Genomic DNA, 20,991 nt, shown 5'->3' with positions numbered 1-20,991 from the left:
CTCAGCATTTAGGACATTATGGTAATTTATCCTGCGTACGCTGTCACCTGCACTGTCAGAGTTTCTTTTTAATGATGGTATAACTATTTTGTTTGTTTGTACTGCATTCTTTTCATTTGGCTAATGTCTTCTCATTAGATTGCACCTAGTAAATGAGAGTAATTAAGTGTTTCCTATAGCTCAGATGCAATGATTAAGCTGCAGAGTTGGTGCTGATTATGTTTTGTCATTTATCTCTATTAATCTGAGAATAATCCAGATGATAAACACATGTAATTTTTTAGCTAATGTTCAATAGATGAAATTTATAGCTTCTCAATGGAGCCAAACAGTAAGTGTGTATTTATATAAGAATAGTAAGTTATTGTACTTGTATTTCTGTTAAATAAACATAGAATTATCTGTGCAACCAAGGAGAAAAACAGACCATCTACTGAATATACAGGTTTTCACCTTTTAAAAACACATTTTTATACGAGAAACTATTATTTATAATTCACAGTTAAGTGACTTTTTCTCTTTATTCTTCTTTCTCAAGTATCTACATAGAGAATCCTGTGGTGATACTTTGGGCATTTTTCCTACAGTTGTTTCCTCTATTTGTTACTATTAATTCTAGAATACAAAACTCATCTCCAGTAGCAAAATGTAGTTTTTGTATAAACAGTTCCAAGTTACAGTACTCAGTTTATAAAAGAGAAAAAATTACAGCAATGCATCAAATTAAGCACCCCGCAACAATTTGTGTATCTTTATTTAACTTTCAAGCTGCAGATAGAGAAAAAACCTCCACAGTTTCTTCTTTAACATATGAAGTTGCAATAATAAAATATTGATACAAATAATAATGGCAACACTAAATATCAGGAGCACCCTGAGTTGTTTGATCACGTTCCTTTGTTTTCCTGGTTCTGTAAACTTCCTACTGCATCCCATTATTTTTTTCTAAATATGTAATTTAAGGAAGATAGACAGCACAACCCCATAGTTGTTTGGGTTTCTTACAGCATAGTTCTGCTTGGTTTCAAAAGCAGCAAGTTTTGTGTGTCATGAGTTAATAAACTACTTTAAAATGTAGAACATGTAATTATAATAGATGCTGAAGGAGAGACCCAGATAGCTGGAGTTTTGTCTTAAATATAGTGATATATAAATAAAAGAGCTAAACAGTTTAACATATGCATCCTGTACTATATTACTGTCTAATATAGGAATGCTATCTTATATGTGTCCATGCAGTATCTGAAACTCTGTTTTGACAAGCGTCGTTTAATATGTGAGTCGCGACCAGCAGCCTTTGTTGCGTGCTTCTGTCAGGTTTGTGCTTTAAAGTAGCATCATGAAACGTGGAATTACATTTTGATGTGGAACAGTTCCTCTGATCTCGACAACTGTTTCTTCCTTGTTGCTTTTCACCGAAATAATTACTGACCTTTTCTGGGGAAATCTTTCCCCCGATAAGTGTTGAACTATGTTCCGTTTTGGTTACTGAAGCTGAGGAACCAACTCCCCCCCCAAGATTTGACTCTCCTCTGCGCACTCCAGGGCACAGTTCAGGCTGAACCACTTTTGCTGTCATGCAGCTGAACTGCAGGAGCTGTTTTCTGTCCAGAACGACTCTCTCAATACCATGAAGACCGGTCAATAAAACCACTCAGATTTGTCATTTGTCCCCGTTCTGAGGTGCTGCCACCCTCAGCGGTTGAAGAGGGGATGACGGTGGGTTTGGGGCTGTCGGGGTGAAGTGGGCACAGCAGAGGCTGGACACAGAGATTTGTGATGAGGTTGAGCAGGGTGCAAAGGGGCAGGAGAACCAGCAGGTCTGATGGGGTCAGTCCAGCATTAGTCCGTACGTTTAAGGGATCTTTTCAGTCTATGCACATTTGTTAGACTTGCTCACATTTTTCAATATGTCTTCTAGATGATTTTTTTATTATGTAAGGATTCAGTTTTCATACAACTCAGTAGGTGCTAGCTTGAAATATATGTTAATCAGATCAAGTTGTTGTTCATTAGCAATTATTTTCTTCATATGAACATAAATTTTAGGGCATCATCATTCTTTCCGGAAAAGCAAATACTGTTCTGTTTATGTGGGTCAGTTCTAGAGTAGCTGCTTAAAATCCCATGTACTGAATTCTGTTATCTTTTCTCCTGGGTGGATCAGGAAAACACTTGGAGCAGCCAGTGATGGCTGCTGGGCTTTCATTTCTTTGTGACTGGTAAATGAAACACATGCAGCCTCACCAAACTACATGACTAATGACAACCTCCAGTGGCTCCTGCAATCAAAGATTAATTTGCTTTATCAAGTTTAAAGAATAGTAGGCGATAAATCATGTCAAAAAGAAATAATCAGTGGCAGGCTGATGTTCTTTTGCACAGTGGAGGACAGGTGCAATAGAGAATTCATCTGCCATAGAGCGTTAATTTTGTTCTCATGCTGTTGTGTTAATCTTAATTTTTATTTAGTTGATTTTTTTTTTAAGTCAAACAGGATGCATTGTCAACTATTAGTTTTGTCTAAAATGTATAGTGTTGGTGTCTAGCTGTAAAATTAAATACTTATTTAGAGTCTATCTCTTGGTGCTAAAATATTTTCAACTTAATTCCTTTAATAATTGATAGATATATTTCATTCCCATTGGTTTTGCTGTCTTGGAGCACAGTTTAATGTGGACAGGAATAAAAATGTGTTGTATGTATCTGATGCATACATAATATATTTCTTTTCCTTCCTGTTGATTCCTGTTTAACTAGATCTCCTCTCTCACTCTGTATAATGATAGTCCTAGCTGTTGCTCTACTGCTGCCCTTGTTTTGGCTCTTGGCCTCTGAAGTGGAAAACCGATGATTCTGGGCAATTGAAGCCTGACCTGCCATGGGATTTTGTTCTATCTACTGGTATCCCAGTTGACAGCACCGCACGGGAAGCAATGGGCACATTGCAGGCTGAGTTCTAGATGGTTCTCGCTTAATTCAGTGATTCAGAGACAGCATCTCGATCACATTTGTAATTACTGAATATAATCATTCCAATTAAACCTGCATTTAAAAGAAATACTGAGATTAAGTCTCCATTAAGTGGGTAAGGCTATATATAGTGTGTCATTATAGTATTACATTACGTTGTATGACACTTTGACCTGCGTTTAATAGTCAATTGTGTTGAGAGTGGAGTGCAACAGAAAGCAAGGATTGCAGCTGTTTGTTTTTCACAGAAAATACAGATATCCTGTGCTGACTTAATACTCCAACTACACAATTGATTGGTGGCCACTTTAAGTCGATTATTTCAGTTAAACCATAGCCGAATAACAGATTTGGCAACCGTGGGGTTTTTTTCTGTGTTTAAACGCAGTGGAATCATGCAGATTCTGTAAACTTCCATAATGCATAGAAATGCTGTGATATCTTTATAATAATATGTGAGCCCTCTAGTGGCATTCTCCACGTTCCGGGTTTCAATACCTAATTGTGTACAAGAACATACAGCACATGTGCAGAGAGGAGATGGAGCAGCAGAATAGAATTCTCCTGTGCAAAGGGGCCTAAGGCAAAGCCTGGGAACAGGGGTGGCAGGAAACGAGGCTTCCGCGGCTCTCAGAGCAATCCAGATATTTGCAGTTAAGCTTTTAATACTGATGGAGTTGCATTGTGCAAGGGGAAAAATTGTAGAGCTTCGAACCAGCTCATCTTGTGTATACAAGTCCCAATTTCTTCCTGTTTAGATTGAAAGATGCAACAGTTTTCGTGCAGATATTAAAAGTTACATTGCGTAAAGATTAAAAAAAAAAAATCCACAAGTTCTGAGCTTGACAAAAGTAGATTTTGAATAAGCCATTAGTAATTTTAGTGTAGCTTCTGGGTGTGCGTAGGCTAGAGGCAGTGCTGTTAAATGTGGTTTCATTAGAGTGTCAGAGTTAACTACCTGCCTTCCCTTCTGCTGAATTTGTATGTCCTTAGTCCATTGGTTGTAAAGGCTGAATAGTAAGAAGGAGAGTAGAATGATGGGTTATGTGTCATGTTGTATTAATAGGTCTGGTTTTTCACTGTACCATTTGAAGATCTGTACCTGCATCCTGACGTGGGCACTGGCGCTATCAAGAATGACTGATGCCGATTCCTTAGTCTTGCTAACAATGCTGGAAAAACTAAAGCAGGGATGGATGGGGAGTCCTGAAAGTACAGCTGTGTAAAAACTGACCTTCCTCACCTGTTATATTATTTCATTTTACTCTTAGTAATGCAGATTTCTGAAATGATACAGCAATGCTGCTTCAATTCCTGTGTGCTGTTCTGGTGATGCTAGAAAGCTGAAAATGAAGGTTAATCCCCCGGTAAAATTTTGCTACTTGTGAATCTATATTTAAAAGTGGGGGAAAACAACTCAACACTTAATTGTGTGTGTCTTCAGTTACTAAAAAATCCATGTTGACTGTTTTTTGTGGCTCTCTTAATTTTTAATATAAAGGTTTAATATGTAAATTAGTGATTAATTCTCAGAGTGAAAAGTCAAAACAGGATTAAATTTGAGTCAGCAGCAGTGATTTAAATTTAACATTAATAAAAGTAAGTATTACAAGAAAATAGAAGTGTATGACTAGATCGGCTGTGTCTCCTGGTGCTGAGCAGAGGGAAGACTCAGTTCCCTCCACCTGCCACAGCCCCACATGCTCTCTTTATCTCATGTACGGCATGGTTCAGTTAAAAGACATTCAGATGTTAAGGTAAGAAATGCCTACAAAGCCATCTTAAGTTACATTGTGATGCTGATGGGAAGGAAAAAGAGTACTTCAAAATGTTTCTTTAAAGCACAATCCTCTCGTAGCTGAAATTGCACGTGCTGTTAGGCTGTCGCAGTATGGAGGACGGAGTGATACTGCTCGTCATTTCCTCCACTACATATCCTGTAACTTGGTGTCTTTTCATACTCTGAGACTTGAATTGCAGTTCATAAGGCTGGAATTGAGATAATTATAGTTATGCCTGTTTTACTGTGATGTTACTCATACGTAAGTCAAATCTTGGCTTCTTTTTAATATAGTGAAGCCTCTGGGAATGGATTTGGGGAGGGAAGAGAGAAGAGTCTGTGATTGTTTCTTTTGGGCAAAAAAAAAAAAAAAAAAAAGAAAAAATATCCTCCTCTCAATTTTAATCTATAGTTCTGTAACTAAAATGGCAGAATTAAGACATTTCATGAATTCCTTGCAACAGTCCTTAGGAATATAAGCCATCATAGCAGCTCTTTCACCCCAGAAAAAAATCTCTGTCTTCAAGTTGATAACAGATGAGTGAAGATAGGTAATAAATAATAGTATGGAAACTCTTCTTGTTTGAACATATTTTGCCAAAAGCACTGAATATGAGAGAAAGGAGAAACATTTTCTGAGTATTACTGACATACTTTATGATGACTTAGTGGAACAGCTTACAGCCAACTGTCTCCTTTATTCACAAATGCTCTAATGCTGTCAGAGCTCCATGCCTTTCACACAACAGAGTCAAGAGCTAATTCACTGTTAATTGTTGAATGTTCTTATTTATAGTAACTAGAGAGGCTACAGGAGCCACTTGGCTTCCTTACTTTGTGTATAATGCATTCAAAAATTGGGAGACACTGGCAACCTTCATATTTAAAGCAGTATGACTTGGTTTTATATGTGGCGTGCTTGAACTAGGAAGCTTTGGGTTTGGTTTGGGTTGGGTTTTTTTCCCTTATGAGGCTGTGTATTTCAGTTAAAAAAACCCCTGTGAATAAACATTTTCTCCAGAGTGTCTGTTTCAGGTTTGTGTTAGACTTGTTCAGTATCTTGTGTACCAGCATATGATTTTCATACCTAATTGGATTAGAATGAGGCAGAAAGACTAGTTGATGTTTGTGCGTCTGAGCAGTGACACAGCCGTCTCACTGGCCAGGGCCGGGGCAGCAGTGACTGTTAGCTGTGTATAGGCATTTTCCATATCCTGGAATCAAATTTGCAGAATTTAGAGCATTTGAGCTTTACTTTGTGTCTCACTAGATACACAGATCCTCCCAAAAATATTTTTATGGGACTATTCAGAGCTCTTTCTGGCATTTCCTTTTGTGCCTTAGAGACTAATCCACAATTTTTAGTGATGTTGCCCTCGTGTAGATCTGTTTCACATACAGGAATATATTTTCAAGTACTCTTCTCAGACTTAAATGCACTTGTTAAACATCATAGGAGGGCAAGCAGTTGTCTGTCTTCTCCCCTTTGCTGTTCTTCTGAAGCAAGGAAGAAAAAACCCCAGTTTTTCAATGATGTGTTCCACACAGGTTTCATCTGTGTGTCCTTTGTTGGAAGAGTCGGTAGTTGGCATCAATTTGGATCAAAAGGCCTGCAGTTAGCAGGGCCATGAGGAAGGTTCCATATTATTTCTCCAGAGCATTCTCACTCCTGACGAGTTGTTTCTGGAGGCATGCAGCTCTATTGAGAAAGAAGTCTGTGGGGAACAAAAGGGTTTTTTCTGAAGCAGGGGTTTTATATCAATTTAAGTATTAAGTTATTTGTATAGATATCATCTACACAGTAATATGGCTTGTTGCAAGATACACAGAAATTTTTGTGTGTAAGTTGATATAAAATTTTATTATTATTATTTTAGATTTTGCAAAAATACACACCAGAACTGATTATTTAAGTAGCGTTAATATAATAGACCATCTTCAAATGAGCTCTGAACAGCACAAGTACATTCTAGTTTATGCATTTTCTGTTACAACCAATTTCATTCTAATCTTCTGAATAGCAATAACGTTTGGAATATTATTTAGATTTTAATGGAATCATCTAAAAAATCAGTTTTGCTGTGTCCCTGAAGATAAGTGTGAGTCAGCGCCTGACAGTACGTCTCCCCAGCTCACTTTGCTTCTGAAGCATTTCAGATGATTTGACTGTAGAGAGTAGTCGTGTCTGACAGCGTTCTGTTATCTGTCATGTTTGCGTAGATTTGATTATCTCGTTTGCTTAAGAGGTCAGCAAAACAAACCCAAATATTGCTCTGTGTATCGTTAAAGACCATTATTATCAGTCATAGTGTGAAATGATGACATGACATGGGGACTGCGTACAGGATGGATGATACAGCCACATGGGACCTGGGGATGCATGGGTGAGACATCCGGCTGGCACAGGTGCCACTGTGAGGTCACAGTGTGGTGCTTCTGAGATCACGGTGTTGTGCTTGTGAGGTCACCGGGTGGTGCTGTGAGGTCACGGGTGGTGCTGTGAGGTCACGGGTGGTGCTGCCTGACTCGCTGCCAGGAACCACCCTGCTCCTTGCTGGATTCGTTCTAGTCAGACTAATTCCAACGTCGGATGAGACGGCTTCTTTTTTTATTTTATTCTGTATTTTTCCCTCCTAGTCTGCGTTTCTCCAGGCAGAGCCATGATAGTTCAGGCTCTTTGTTTTTCTGTGCGCAATTTCAAGGTTTCACCCTTTTCTTTCAGAAGATGTGAACATCAGAGGCTGAAGTCTGAAACTTCCCACATCACTGACGATAATTATTGATCAAGATTCTTGACCAATTTTCATGGATCAGTTTCATGAGTTTCCATTAGTTTTGTAAGCTTTTCAGTAAATACTCGTGTAACTATAATTCTGTTCCCTGCTGGTGATCCCAAGTTGGATCTATATCGGTGTTATCTGTGCAGTTATTCGTTTGGAATTCCTTAACTTATAGCACACCCTGCCAATTTTGGCTATGTTTGTAGTTGCTCAATTTCATCAGAAGTTTGGTATTGACACCTTTCTCTTGAAAATACACCTCTCAAATACTATTTGGTTTTGTCGCTTCTTTCTTCTAAGCTCTTGCATGATTGTGGTGTCCTGTGTTTTAGCTGTGAAATTAGGAGTTGTTGAATTTTCAGTGTCTTAAGAATCACTGTTTTTGTATTTAGATATATCTACAGCTCTGCTTGAACCAAAGTGGCATTTGTAAGAGTCCTGTTAAATTCTTTCTCCACTCTTTACTGTGCGTTCTAGGGATCCTGGTACGCAAAGGACACTCTCTGGTAGAGACAAGCCAGGGTCCGTTCGCTCTTTATTCTCTGCCATCTTAAAATTGCACCTACATTTCATCCCCACAAGCAGACAGAATAACCTGAATCAGGAAACCATGGGCTTTGCTTTGTTTGTTGTCCTGGGCGCTTGGTTTGTTAAACCTCCTTTTTTGTCTGCTTTAGATAATGAATGTCTTTGTCTTCATATTTTAAGCGCTGATGACGTGCAAAATACAAGAAAACACATATTACCCAAGGAAGCCTTTGGTTACCATAGGGAAGGGTAGCCCTAGGATTAAGGGAGTGGAAAAGTGTCTGCAAACTATTTCCCATCTCATTTTGCATCAAGTAATGCTCAGTGAGACAGAAAGATCTGCCCCACAGCATCTCCGTTCGGAGTGATTGATGGGGACGGTGCTGGTGTGCGGGGCGAGGAACCCAGAGCCGTGCGGCGGCTTTACTAACATGTCATGGGTTCCTCTCTTCAAATGGAATTGTGATGTTTTAAATGGTTTTACTTATTAGCAGGTAGTTAAGCTTTGTTTTCCTGCTCAATTAAGGAACTGCCATTTTGGAACTGCAGCAATGAGAAAAAGTTGCGCAAGCAAAGCAAAACCAAAGCCCCAGATGCTATAAAAATAACTGCGAGTGGAGGAAATTAATATTAGAACTGCACATCTGAAATTTAGACGCGTGATGATATCGAGACAATTAAAAATAATGTGATGCTTAGTTTAAAGTTTTATGAGACAATCCTAAGGAACAAATGTATGAAAATAGTTTAGCACATCAGCCTAAAAATAATGCAGAACAAAAATAAGAGACGATGAACCTCAGTGTTTTGTCCAGATTAGCTGTAATTGCCAGGCCAGCCACGAGTTTAATAGATATGTAGAGATATAAAGCATTTCTTGAAGAGAGATGCGAGATGAGATAAAACTGTATAAAACTGCAGTGGTTTTTTTTGTTTTAAATCTGTTTTAACCAAAAAATGCTTTCTCAAAGCTCTGACATTTATTTTAATTAAAAATACAACTTTGCTTTTCATGGTATGTGATGGATAATTATTGTTTTATATTACAGTAATATATTGCAATTATTATTGAAAACCTATGTTTAGATTTAGGAGTTTGCATTGTTATTGTGCAATAGTTGAAAGATTGGGCATCACTTTTTTCCTTAAGGTAGCTTGAAAGACATAGTTAAAAATGTGTTTTATTTTAAAAATACTTTGTACCTGAACTGCTTAGACCAATTTTTGCTTACATTTTATGTTTAATTGTGTGAATCTGTAGAAAAGCCTTTAAAAGTTACCCTTTGTTTAATCTCACGTGTAGCCCTTGTTTCATCCTCAGCTGTTTAATAAAGGGTCAGATTTTATTTATGTGGTTAAATAGAACATAAATATAGACATTTCACACGATGTACCATGTAAATGTAAGCCTTTGTAGTTACAAGTTTTTGTAGCTGGAGAATTGTTTTAAAAGGCATGTAATTTATTAGCTATCAGTAGCTGCTTTATTGCCTTGCCGCGCTGCAGTAATAAATAAAAGAAAGTGAGCTGATTTTACAAATGGCACACAAGGTGCACATTTTGTGAAAAAAAGTCTTTTTTTAAAGAATTGGCATTAAATCCTTTTTTTGTGATGACAAAGAGGCTAAGAGTGCAAACTGTATTTTCTGTTTATCGAAAACAGAGTCTCTTTTTCTCGAGGGCATTTTTCCCTATGATCATCAAGGGATTTCAAAAGCAATAAAGTGTGGAATCATTGTTCGACTTGAACAGTATTAAAACTTAGGTTTTAATTTCAGTGAAGTAATAAGATTTGAACCTGTCTCACATTACAGCACTGTAAGGCATTTAGCAATTGTATTTTAAAGGAGGTTTTTAAAATGCAGCTCACTTGTAAGCTAACTGTCTGTCTAGTAATTAATAGTTTCTCTTCAGCAGAGGCTGTTGTGAATCATACTAAGAAATCTCGGTTTTGTTAATAACAAATTACGATAATTGTAAGGATGTTAATTCCTAATTAGTTTAAACCTACAATCTTTTTTGCCCCTTTCTGAGATTGATTTTCAAATGAAGACAAAACAGTAGAGACGGAGGGATTCAACACGATTTTCACCCTGGAATTAAGAAGAAATTACCCACGTTTATCTGTAAATTTCCAGAAACTGTATTCCTTGGTTAATAGTGTACATTGGCTTCCCACTAAGCACCGGTGAAGTATCTAATCTGTGAAGGTAATTTGTGTCATTAATGCAATTCCCTTTTCAAAATGGGACAGTAAAGATAATTCTGCAGAGCGCCTCTGGTTTCTGTACCGACACGGCGAACCCCAGGATCCTGGAGCTTGCTGTGCGCATTTTTGCGCAGATATTCTCAGGGTTCAAAAAGTAAATATTTCTTAGGGTTGGCTGATAAAACGTTGGCTGATGAGGCCCCAGCAGTCGCTGTACGTTGTAGCTGGAAATGTGCACGTATTATTTTGGAGGAGGGAAAGTTTGGAGGCGGGTGCGTGTTGGAAAGAGCCATCAGCCTTTAACACTGGAGTGGTGAGCTATGACCTTCCGTGATGATTTTGAACGGTAACTGCCTCCATTAGCCATAAGGTTTGTTTCTTTATTTTAGTAGATGGCCTAGACTGTAAATATTAGAGGATCTAAAATAAATCAACATATTATCCTAAGGATACAAAACGTAAGAGCTATTTGTGGTTAGGAACCTTTGACAGATAGTTTGGATGAGGCAGATGATTGCCCGCCTCTCGTCTCTGCCTCCCATTGCCGTGCCTGCAGGCAGTTTAGTGTTATAGTTGTATATTGATGTCAGGGTTACTACTGAGTGGCTAGCAATGACAGATGTCTATAATTACAGGCAATGCTTCCAGTATTTCAGAAGAGCCAGCCTATGTTGAACAATTATCTTATTTCTCGCTTGCCAAAGAGGGTTGTTCAAATTGCTGGTATTAGCTGTGGTGGCTGTAACACCTCTCCTTACGCCGTGGGATAAATGTGCAAAAGCGCTATCATGTACAAGCCCACTGCAAAACCTTTTTAAAATACGTGATATTGCTAAATTTCCTATGCTTAGGGCTTGATCCTAAGATGCAGAACGCCTGCAGCTGTTAGTCAGTACAATGAAATAGTTCTAAAATTTCTATATCAAAAACTAGAATAAGTAGCCACGATGTTTACTTATTTTTATGTGCCAAACTAATGTTGATGCTTATTGTACATAAGTATGCTGAGCAGGCCCCTCGTTTAGATACAATTAAGCAATTGAATAAAATTAAGATGGACATTTTCAATAGTTACAGGGGCAAGTAGGAGTGTCAATTACAGCTACTGAAGTGCCTCTAATACTTTATCTTTCAGACTTTTCTGACTGGCACAACTCTGCTCTTGTAATCTGTACAATATCAGTTTGTTTCACTCAACAGAGGATTTTAAAGCAGCTTTTTGGCTTCTTGTTAAGCAAATACCTGGCTCCATATACAGCTTGAATCTCTGCAGTGCAGCGTGTAGCTCTGATGGAAAGTGCAGCTCAGAACTGTGCTTCGAAAACTAAAGATCTGTCGGATAACGTTCAAAAAGTCATAGTTGTTAATAGTATATCTCAGCTTTCACTATAATATTTGTACTTTAAGCCCTGGGAGGGGATGAAAGAGACAGTAGAATTAAAAATCTGTAATGGTGCTTTACAAAATTGAAAGTCTAAACAAGACTAAGCGAAGCCCCTTTTTAACAATTGACCAGCTGAAGACCTAGCAGATAAACCAATTATTTTTTCTCCTTTTTTCTTTGAGAGAGAGAATGGTTCTTATGCTGCATCAGTAATAGCAGCAATTAGTTCATAGTGGGTGTCCCATAGTAAGTTCACCAGAATTGTAAATCTTTCTTTCAAGATTTTCAGAAAACAGGAATTAAAAAATAAGTAAATAAAGGCTGAGAGAAAGTCATTGAAATAGGGAATAATTCCCCTCTAAGAACACGTCTATTGCTGGCATAGCTTGGGCACTTTGTGGAGCAAGAGGCAGGGAGTAAATCACGCGGGCACCCCAGAATCTGTGAATTCTCGTTCTGCGTTGAGCTCACAGGCAGGGACTGGGGAGGGTTGGAAACCAGCCCCTGTGGAGCCGTCAGGGCCTCTCGCTCCCTCAACTTGGGGTGACAGAGCATTTCAGCAGACTAGGCAGGAAATAACATCCCTAACTATGGTTCTGACTCACACAGCAGATTTATCCTTTCCTGTACAGCCTTACACTTTGTAATAACAACACCTGAATTTTTAAACGTTGCTGTAGAGTAGGTCTCTTTCAATCGAGGATAACTTCATGCAGTATTTTAATTACGCTAGGTTTATAGGTAAGACAGTAGATAGCATATAATTTATGTAATCAGCATAGTTTCTCTGGTTGCTTACAAACACACGTAGCTGTGATTTGGATAGTATCCTACTTTTTATGTAGCGCAAAGCCTGACTTAATCTTCAGAGATCCTGTCTGAAAATAGTTGAGGCAAATTCTTATAGCCCATCCTTGAATTATGTTTCATTTAGGAGCTAACTATGAAACAACAGATCAACCCATTCTCATGTTTCAGCCTCTGAGTTAAGGGTGTTTTGAGATCTTTTGAAGACAGCTGGTCAGGAATGGAGGTTTTATTGATTGACCAAGGTTTTTCTCTCTTACTAGTTTGGTCAGGAGGTAAAGGTGCATCATGTGGCACCCTAGTGTGCTAATTGGGGGATTCGGTTAAGATTTTCAGAAATGGTCTGTGCGATTTTCAAGTTAGATTTCTGCTGTGTTATAATGGAGCTTTTAAGTGCTAGAAATTCAAAATGCTCGATTTTGATTTAATAAGCACTGGAAACTATTAAATGTGTTGTGGCACTAGACACTGAGAAAGAAACTCGTGATTAGTTGGGAGGTGGGTGGCAGCTCCAGAGCTCCGTGTCCCCCATGTTCCCCCAGTCTGGCGTCCCCGCTCGACTTCTGCCAGCTCGGGGTAAACAGGGTTAAGCTCTGGGTTTGCCCTCAATGTTCATGACAAAATACTTTAATGTTGCAGTGATAGTGCTCTGCGGCAAGGCCTGGAGAGCTTCAAGGAAGTTATAATATCTTAAGCATTTACGCAGTGCCTACGGGTAATAACTTTGCTGTAATTTTCTGAAGATTCATTATCCAAAAATCTTAATTCATTATAATAGCCCTTATGAAACATATAGAAACCAACATTTTCTTGTGTTTTCTTATTTGCACAGTGTGAGAGATTCATTGCTCTGTTTTAATTTGTTTCATGGGGTGCGTTTGAGTACATTCCATACAGTGCTGTTATTGAATTTCTGTGACTGTCATTATATAGCCATCCAACCTTTAGGAACTCATATTCTGAGCTTCCCAGTTCTGTAATCTGCTTCACATTTTAAGAATTGACATAATTAGCTTCTTCAGAGTTATAATAGTAGTACCAAAAAGAGAAGACCGCCAAAGACAAAGCAAAGTTAAGTGTGTCTAGGGCCAAAGAGGAGAGGAGATAGGGGAAACAAAGTTTTAGTGTGATTACTGAATTATTTCTCCATTTTCTTGAAATGTGTTTACATACAAGTGCTTTACTTTGTAAATCATTGCCTCCACAATTTTATTTTCTCATCCTTTTGAAATGTGGCAGGTACCATTCGAATAGGTGGGAAGTATTACAGTTATGTACTGATAAATCTGCAAGATCACACAAAACTTCATGGCACGGGAGCTTGTGAACCTGTGGCCTTCCTTAAACATCCTCATCCCACCGAGGTGGCTATAATGGGACAAACAGGGCAAAAGAAGAGGATCTCTGGATCCCTCACTTTCGCTTGAATGTGTTTGAAGTTGTTCATTATTCTTGAAGGTGTTTTGCTGGTCTCTTCGCTGCCATGACCTTTGAATGCAGGATGCCCCTGGGAGTTGGGTGCCGTGGTGGTATCAGCCCCACTTGCTTTGAGGACCTCTAGCATGGACTTGGACCTGTGAAGCTCATTGAACATTGTAGCCTCATATTATCGTGGGGTTTTTGCCTATGTTCATAACAGTTGTAAGAATGAGATAGTGGTGATGGGATATTTTACTGTTAAGAAATTTACATTTTGAGGATCTCACAGCATGATTGCATAGCACTATGTTTTGATGCAGGATTGGAATTTATAAATCCTGCAGTTGTAAGGATTTTGGAATGATTGTGTAAAAGCTTCTCGAGAAGTCTAAAACTGGTTGTTTCCTATTGAGAGTTAATTCTGCTCCTTACTTGAAGTGTCCAGAGGGAACGGGAAACATAAACCCTGGGTTTTTTCCTGCTGGCAGAAGAACGGGGAGGCCTGGGGTGGAGGGACCTGGTGGGTGGGTGGCCCTGGGGTCCCACAGCCCCAGCCTTGCCTGGTTCCGTGGTGGGAACCGAGCTGCCACATCCTTCCAGCACGCCTTCAACAGGATATTTCTCTGCCTTTTGAATATGTAGCGTGGTCTTTGTTGTTGAAGTGTGTTTTATTATTATACGTCCAAAATGCTTTATCATTAATTTTTTATAGTGCTTAAAAGTCTTAAGGGCGTTTCATTGTTGTGGTTGGGGGTTGTTTGCTTTTCTATTTTTACATGCGAAGAGTGTGTGTTGGCTTTGAAAATGATTCTGAAGAAGGTGTTTAGAATATCACATTTATTTTAGCTTACAATTTGTCACATTAGGGAACGGGTAGTAGTTTTTATTACAAGCACTGTATTCACGCTGACTTGCAATGACCCTGTCACATGTGAAAACAAATCAGATTGTTGCTGTTAATGAGCTTTTCAATTTACTATTCAGTGGATCAGATAAGTGGATTTAAGAGGTAATGATCCTGCTTAGCACTCAGGCTTGGCTGTCAGATCCTTGTAGTTGTGGGAAATCCCCAGGGACAAAAGCGTTGACACAGTCCTTGATGGGATAATGGGAATCAAAGCTAATGGATGATAAAAGGAGTAGTAAGAGTTACAAGGATAATTGTGGATTAAAGCACTGCCCTTTGTCAACACTGACTGCTGGTTTAGTGTTTTATTTGTTAAACTCTGAAGTGGGGAGAGCCTGGTGTGACAGCAGAGCACAAAGCGGCTGCCACCCCCTGATCCCACTGATCCCAGGGCAGGGGGAGAGCTCCAAACACAACTGTGTGTGTGCTGTGAACACATTCCTCGCTGTCTCCTTCTGTCCTTTCCTCATCTCAAGCACGGGGATTCTTAAATTTTGCTAAAAGTGCAGCTCTTATAGCATTTCAGCAGTGCAGTATTTAGAGAGATTTTAGAAGATATTAATTTTATATTTGAATATGTTTTTCTAGCTTTATTTAATGACTGTAAATGCTAACTTCACATTTACAGTGTGAACATATTCTTTTGCAAAGTTTGAAAGATTGTATATTTTGACTGTTCTTTCACTGCTGATTTTGTCATAAGAAATTACAGTCATACAGTTATAACAGCATGAGTTAGCTTACAGGTTAAGTTGTCCTTGATCTTGGTGCAACTTCTGCTTAGAGCTGCAAGTTTATTTACTCATGCCTTTATTGTGCTCGGATTTAAAACTAAAATCTTTGGAACATCAAAATACAGTTTTAACTGCATTATTCATTATTTGTGTTGTTATTTTTATCGACACCCTCAGAAGCAGAATGCTGCTGGTTTGGTTTTTAAGCAAAATTATGGGATCACATCACTAGCAGAAAGGAAATAGGTGCAAAGGAGTTTAGGTTCATTGACGGAAGTACTGAGTGAGCTGAAGTTCATGGGTGTTTCTATGGAATATGTAATGTCAGGGCAATAATGCGACAGCTAGATGGCAGCCGGCTCTCATCGCTGCCTGCGCTGTGCACACCTCAGTGGGATCGCCTCCATCACGTCATAGGGAAGAATTACATATCACCCATAATATTTCCTTTAGTGGCACTAAAGGTGAAAATGAATGAAATGAAATTGACTGCCCAGTAGATCTGTGTTTAGCCCAGACATAAGCAAACAGCAGAGTGACTCGAGCTGAGGGTAGAGTGCTGGCAGAGGAATTTCGCAGTGCTTGTCTCCCTTCTATTCTCAAGCTGAGCCAAGGGAAGTTTAGATTGGATATTAGGAAAAAATTCTTCCCTGAAAGCCTTGTCAGGCATTGGAACAGGCTGCCCAGGGCAGTGCTGGAGTCACCATCCCTGGAGGGGTTTAAAAGGCGTTTAGATGAGGTTTAGTGCCAGAGTTAGGTTGTGGTTGGACTCGATGATCCTGAGGGTCTCTTCCAACCAAAATGATTCTATGATTTAACCCAACTAAGTGTTATTAATCAAACTAAATATTAGTCTGCTAAAACTACCAGAAAACTGTCTGAAGATTACACAGTGAGGAAAAACTATACTCGCTGTGTCCTGTGCTTTTGTTACTGCATCATAGCAGTGGTTTGATCCGAGAGGGGAAAACTTGCCTGGTAATATATGTCTTGGATCTGAAATAAAGGGGGAAAGTATACAACTGCAGTTACATGGCCTCCAAAGCCTTTGTTCTCCCTTCGAGAACACAGAACTGAATGTCTGAAAAGTGCCTAATTTACCAGATTTTATGACTGGCAGTGCAAGAACTTGAAAATGCAAGCTAAAGGAGAGTGTTGAATCATGTCCCACTGAGGCCAGGGACCAACTGAAGAATGTTTTCTCCATCCCTTTACAATTTTGTATAATAAAATGGGTTTTTTGGAGTAGAGACTGTACTGTTTTGTGAACAACGAAGTGAGTTTAATGTTGACAATTTACATCCTCTTTGTGGGAAGAAATGTATTCAAGGGCCCATCAAAAGCCCATCGGTCCCAAATTCAAAAAATGCTGTTGGAGAGCATATAAGCCACCTCTTATAAATGCTTCTGCTAGGTAAGATGGACAGGCATTTGTGCCTGGACTTTTCTCATTCAAAATCAAAATAGGAAACGTTTTAAACCAAACGAAAATGTTGGTACTGGTAAATGCTTATAATATGTTACTGTTGAAATGTTTGTTTCCAGGTATATGCCCGAATGTCAGAAGTCTTAGGAATAACAGACGACAACCAGGTTCTGGAAACATTTATGACAAAAATGTGAGTTTGCGCTTGGGTTCCAGTCTGTATGTATTTTGGTTTTGTCTTTAATATTTACATCAAATCCAAGTTATATTTTGTTGGTTTTTTGCTAGGAAAAATGTCTTGCATAGATTTAAAATATTTGAAGTAAAGGATAACCTTTTTCCAAAGGCACTGTAGGCCCCTAAATAAACACTTGCAGCTAGATATGTCCTCCACAGTGCTTGCATCACCTTTGGAAATGGCTTATGGGAGAACAGAGCCGAGATTTCATAGAGTTGTTCAGTTACAGCCCAGCATAAGCAGCCCCTCCCTTCCCTACTTCTTATTCCAGGCACCCTCAGGCGTCAGTGGAATTGCCTGTAAAACTTGATGGTACTTTACAGTGGGGAACTAACCAAGTTAAACTAATCTTTCCTTGTTTTGGGGAAGCTCTTTTGGATTGCATTTGGGCAAGATCTGGAAAAATTGAGCAAAATTTGCTCTCTTAAAAAATACACATTCCCAGAGGAGGATTTTAAGGCCTCATACTGAAGGAAACAAGGGGCATTATTATCATCTCTGGTGTTTGGTAGAATAAGATGCTGTGTTATTCTGGCAGATGAGGATTGCAATACTTTCTATTAAGAATAATCCTAGAAAATGACTCTGGAGAAGCTACCTTTATCTCCTGCCTCTGCTGCAGCCGCTTTCCTTGGGTGCCAGGAAGGCTACCAGGATTTTGCCTTTTATTACTTATGTCTTTCATGAGATTTGATAGTTTCTCCTGCCTCAAAAAGAGTTTCATCTAAAATCAGTTTAGCTCTTGAAACAAAACAAAATGGTCCCTCGGAAAAATAGTGAATATCCACTAAAAAAATCTGGGAGTCCCCAGGAGACGATGAGTTTTGTGTGAGCCTGGAGAAAGAGAAACAAGTATCTTACCTCTTTATTCTACAGTGAGGAAGATGCTGCATCTTGTCATTTACTTCGTATCTTCTAAATCTGACTTATAAGACCTCTAAATTATTTCAGTAGACTTTGATCTACTAGAGAAACATCTCTGCTGATGTTGCTAGGTTAGCCGTGACCTGTTCGGACAGTGTGAAACAGTATTAAACATGGCTTGTCTTTTGCGACCATGACTACCAGCCTTGAGAAATAGTAGCAATTAAGCCAAGGCCATCTCCTAATATGGCTTAACTTTTCTGTGGCAAACAAGGTATAAATGCTTTGCTTCCTCAAAACCAGAAGCTGAGTGTTATATCTTGCCTTAGGATAACAATAGTGCCCATCAAACCTTGATACTTATCTGGAGTACACTTTGAAGACGGGTAAATGGAGGGTGATGAGAGGAAAAATATTGATGGATACTTACTGTCCGGTCTCTGGAAGCAGTCCATGCCATGGTACTAGGTGGCTAGGCTTCATTTTGTTGTTTTAAACTGCTGTGAAACTTGAGCAACTGAAAAAAAAGGAGGGAAAGAGGACTTGTTTGGAGACCAAATGTGTAAGTTAACGTTTCTACATGTTGCTGCCATTGAGGTGAAATCTGTTGCCTTTCACAGTTGAGGAAATAACAGTATATCATTTAACAAGTTGTACGATAAGCCCTACATGTATTTAGATTGAATAGGACTATATTTGCACAAGAACTGTAAATTAAGAAAAAAACACAGTTAAGGTTTTAGTGCTACATGGAAGATTTAAAAAAAACCCTGAGAAAAAGTCAGTGCCGCTTTTCAGATTTTTTTCCTCTTTCCTCATGGTTCACTGTATTTTCCTAAAAACATGAATTATTCATTGATTAGATTAAAGATCAGTTTCATTTTCCAGAATGAATGTTACAGCTCGAAATGGACAATTCAGTCAGCAGTGTTGAGTTAGCTGTGAAACTACTGTCTAAACACGTTCACGTATCAGTTGAAATAAATGAGCTTCTCCCCAGTGATGGCACCCCAATTGGAAAAGCTAGGTGTGAAACCGTAACGTACTGATATATAATGCAAAAACTGGGGTCTGATGGGGCAACTCAGTGTGGCAGCATTTCTGATGCTCTGTTCCCAAGAATATTCTTACCACGTTGTTAACAGCAGCGGGCAGGACATGACTGAGACCACTCGCCTTTTTCTCTTGGGGGTGTAGTCAGTATTTTTAACGACATTGTTATTTTAGAAAGCCGCTACTCTACCGTTCTGTCTTAGCTTACAAATCCTTTGTTTTTTCTTTAAGTAGGTGAAATTTGTCATATATTATTCCTTAACATTGGGATTAAAAGGAAACACTAGGGAATTTTTAGTGTGCACTTTCTAGTTAAAGTGCTGGTATTCTCATATAGTAACTGCACAACAGTGTTTGAGGCTCTATAGTTTGTGTTTTGTTAATGCTGAGCATTATGTGAAATAGAGGAGTTATGCTTCAAACAATAGTGTTGTCTGGCTAATGGCAACCCGTCTTTCCAATCAGAGAGTGTTGGAGAAAATACCTTATCATCATCTGCCGCTAGCACTGTGGGAGGATCAAAAGACAATGTCAGGTTATTTCCTTCCATTTTGCCACTAAATAATCTGATGAAGATTGGATGCAGGAAGGATTTTATACTTGGTGTGAGAAGTAAACAGAGCCATTGAATTTATGGTAGTCAAACAACTTTTAGTCTACCAGGATATATTAATTATTTTTTTTTATTTGCTATTAGAAACTGAACCTCTTTTTGTGATAGCTTACTGGTTGACACATGGAGTTTCTAATTTCTTGAAGTCCAATGTGAACTCGGTAGTGTTTGATGGACAAATGGCATTTTTCTTTGCTTTCTTGGGATGTTAAACACATTTTCTGTTGAGCTGTGTTTTCCCCGATCTCTCTGTTTTCAGTAGTTCACTTTCTTGTATGTAGCTTTAATCTTGTTTTGAATTTGTTAGTAGCAGCTTTGCAGTGGAGGATTGGTGATCAAACTCTGTGTGTTCTTTCATTAACAGAAAACAATTTGAGATACTTGTGTCATAGCTACTAGTAGCTGCAATAGCCACTGTTCCATTTATGGATTAAAGGCTGTATGAAATAGATATTCTTCAAAGTACAGAAACATTCTGAGATTTGCCTGTGTAATAGGTGTCCTTTAGACCTTCTGACTGCATTTAAAGTACTACTGTCAGATCAGATCTTAGACCTTTATCACCTTTCCATTGGAAGTTAATGAATGTGCCTTTTACTGAATTCCTGTTAAACCGTTTCCGCAGACATGGAGTTTTATGTAATCAGAATATCCATTAATGGCTGGATTTTCATCACAGACTTACCAGAAATTTTATAGGATGGTTCCTTTAGCATCCACTATCTTGCTTTGACCATCATCTTATAGGTTGCATGCTGGGCAGGGGAAATCTTCATCTCAAACTAGATTTTTCTAGTGTGCAAAGCATCTTAAGTCTTCTCAGCCATGTTCAGCATTGTAGCAACAGCAGAGCAGGTTCAAGGAGGGACGAGCTGAGAGGAGTTATGTGAGGGTGAAGACAGGCAAAAGGGGCAATGGGATTTTGGAGGAGCTAGTAGGGTTGCAGTGCATGATGAGGTTCTGGAGAAGGACAGTGATTTAAGGTCCCTGCCTGTCTCTTTAGACTTTCTTTTTAGCCTGTGGCCCTGAGGTACTGGCTATTCCTCCATCTTTATGAAGTTCTCCATCTGTGTTGCTCCTACTTCTTCCCCAAAAAGCCTGATCTGATGGTTTTACACCTCTTGGCCTACTGGGAAGTGGATCCAAGCCAGGACTCGTGAGGCAGTGTGCTTACAACCAGTAGCAGTCCTCTCCTTCCACTGCTCACCCTTTGAGCAGTAACTACCTGGAGTAATGGAGTAACAGCTACCTGGAGACTGGAGTAATTTTTGTTCCA

General features: G+C 39.0%; 1 protein-coding gene across 1 annotated transcript in view; it reads left to right on the top strand.

The window, feature by feature from the left end:
• The window catches only part of RANBP17 (RAN binding protein 17), a gene marked incomplete at its 3' end in the record, with an annotated part of 147,267 nt that overhangs the window by 58,834 nt on the left and 67,442 nt on the right, over window positions 1-20,991 (top strand). Inside the window, exon 15 of the mRNA XM_080353002.1 lies at window positions 17,067-17,140. Coding sequence (XP_080209128.1) covers window positions 17,067-17,140 — 74 coding nt within the window. The remainder of the gene's footprint in view (window positions 1-17,066; window positions 17,141-20,991) is intronic.

The sequence above is a fragment of the Nesoenas mayeri genome (assembly GCF_963082525.1).
Source record: "Nesoenas mayeri genome assembly, chromosome: 14".
NCBI lineage: Eukaryota > Metazoa > Chordata > Aves > Columbiformes > Columbidae > Nesoenas > Nesoenas mayeri.
This window is presented reverse-complemented; position numbering and strand designations above follow the sequence as displayed.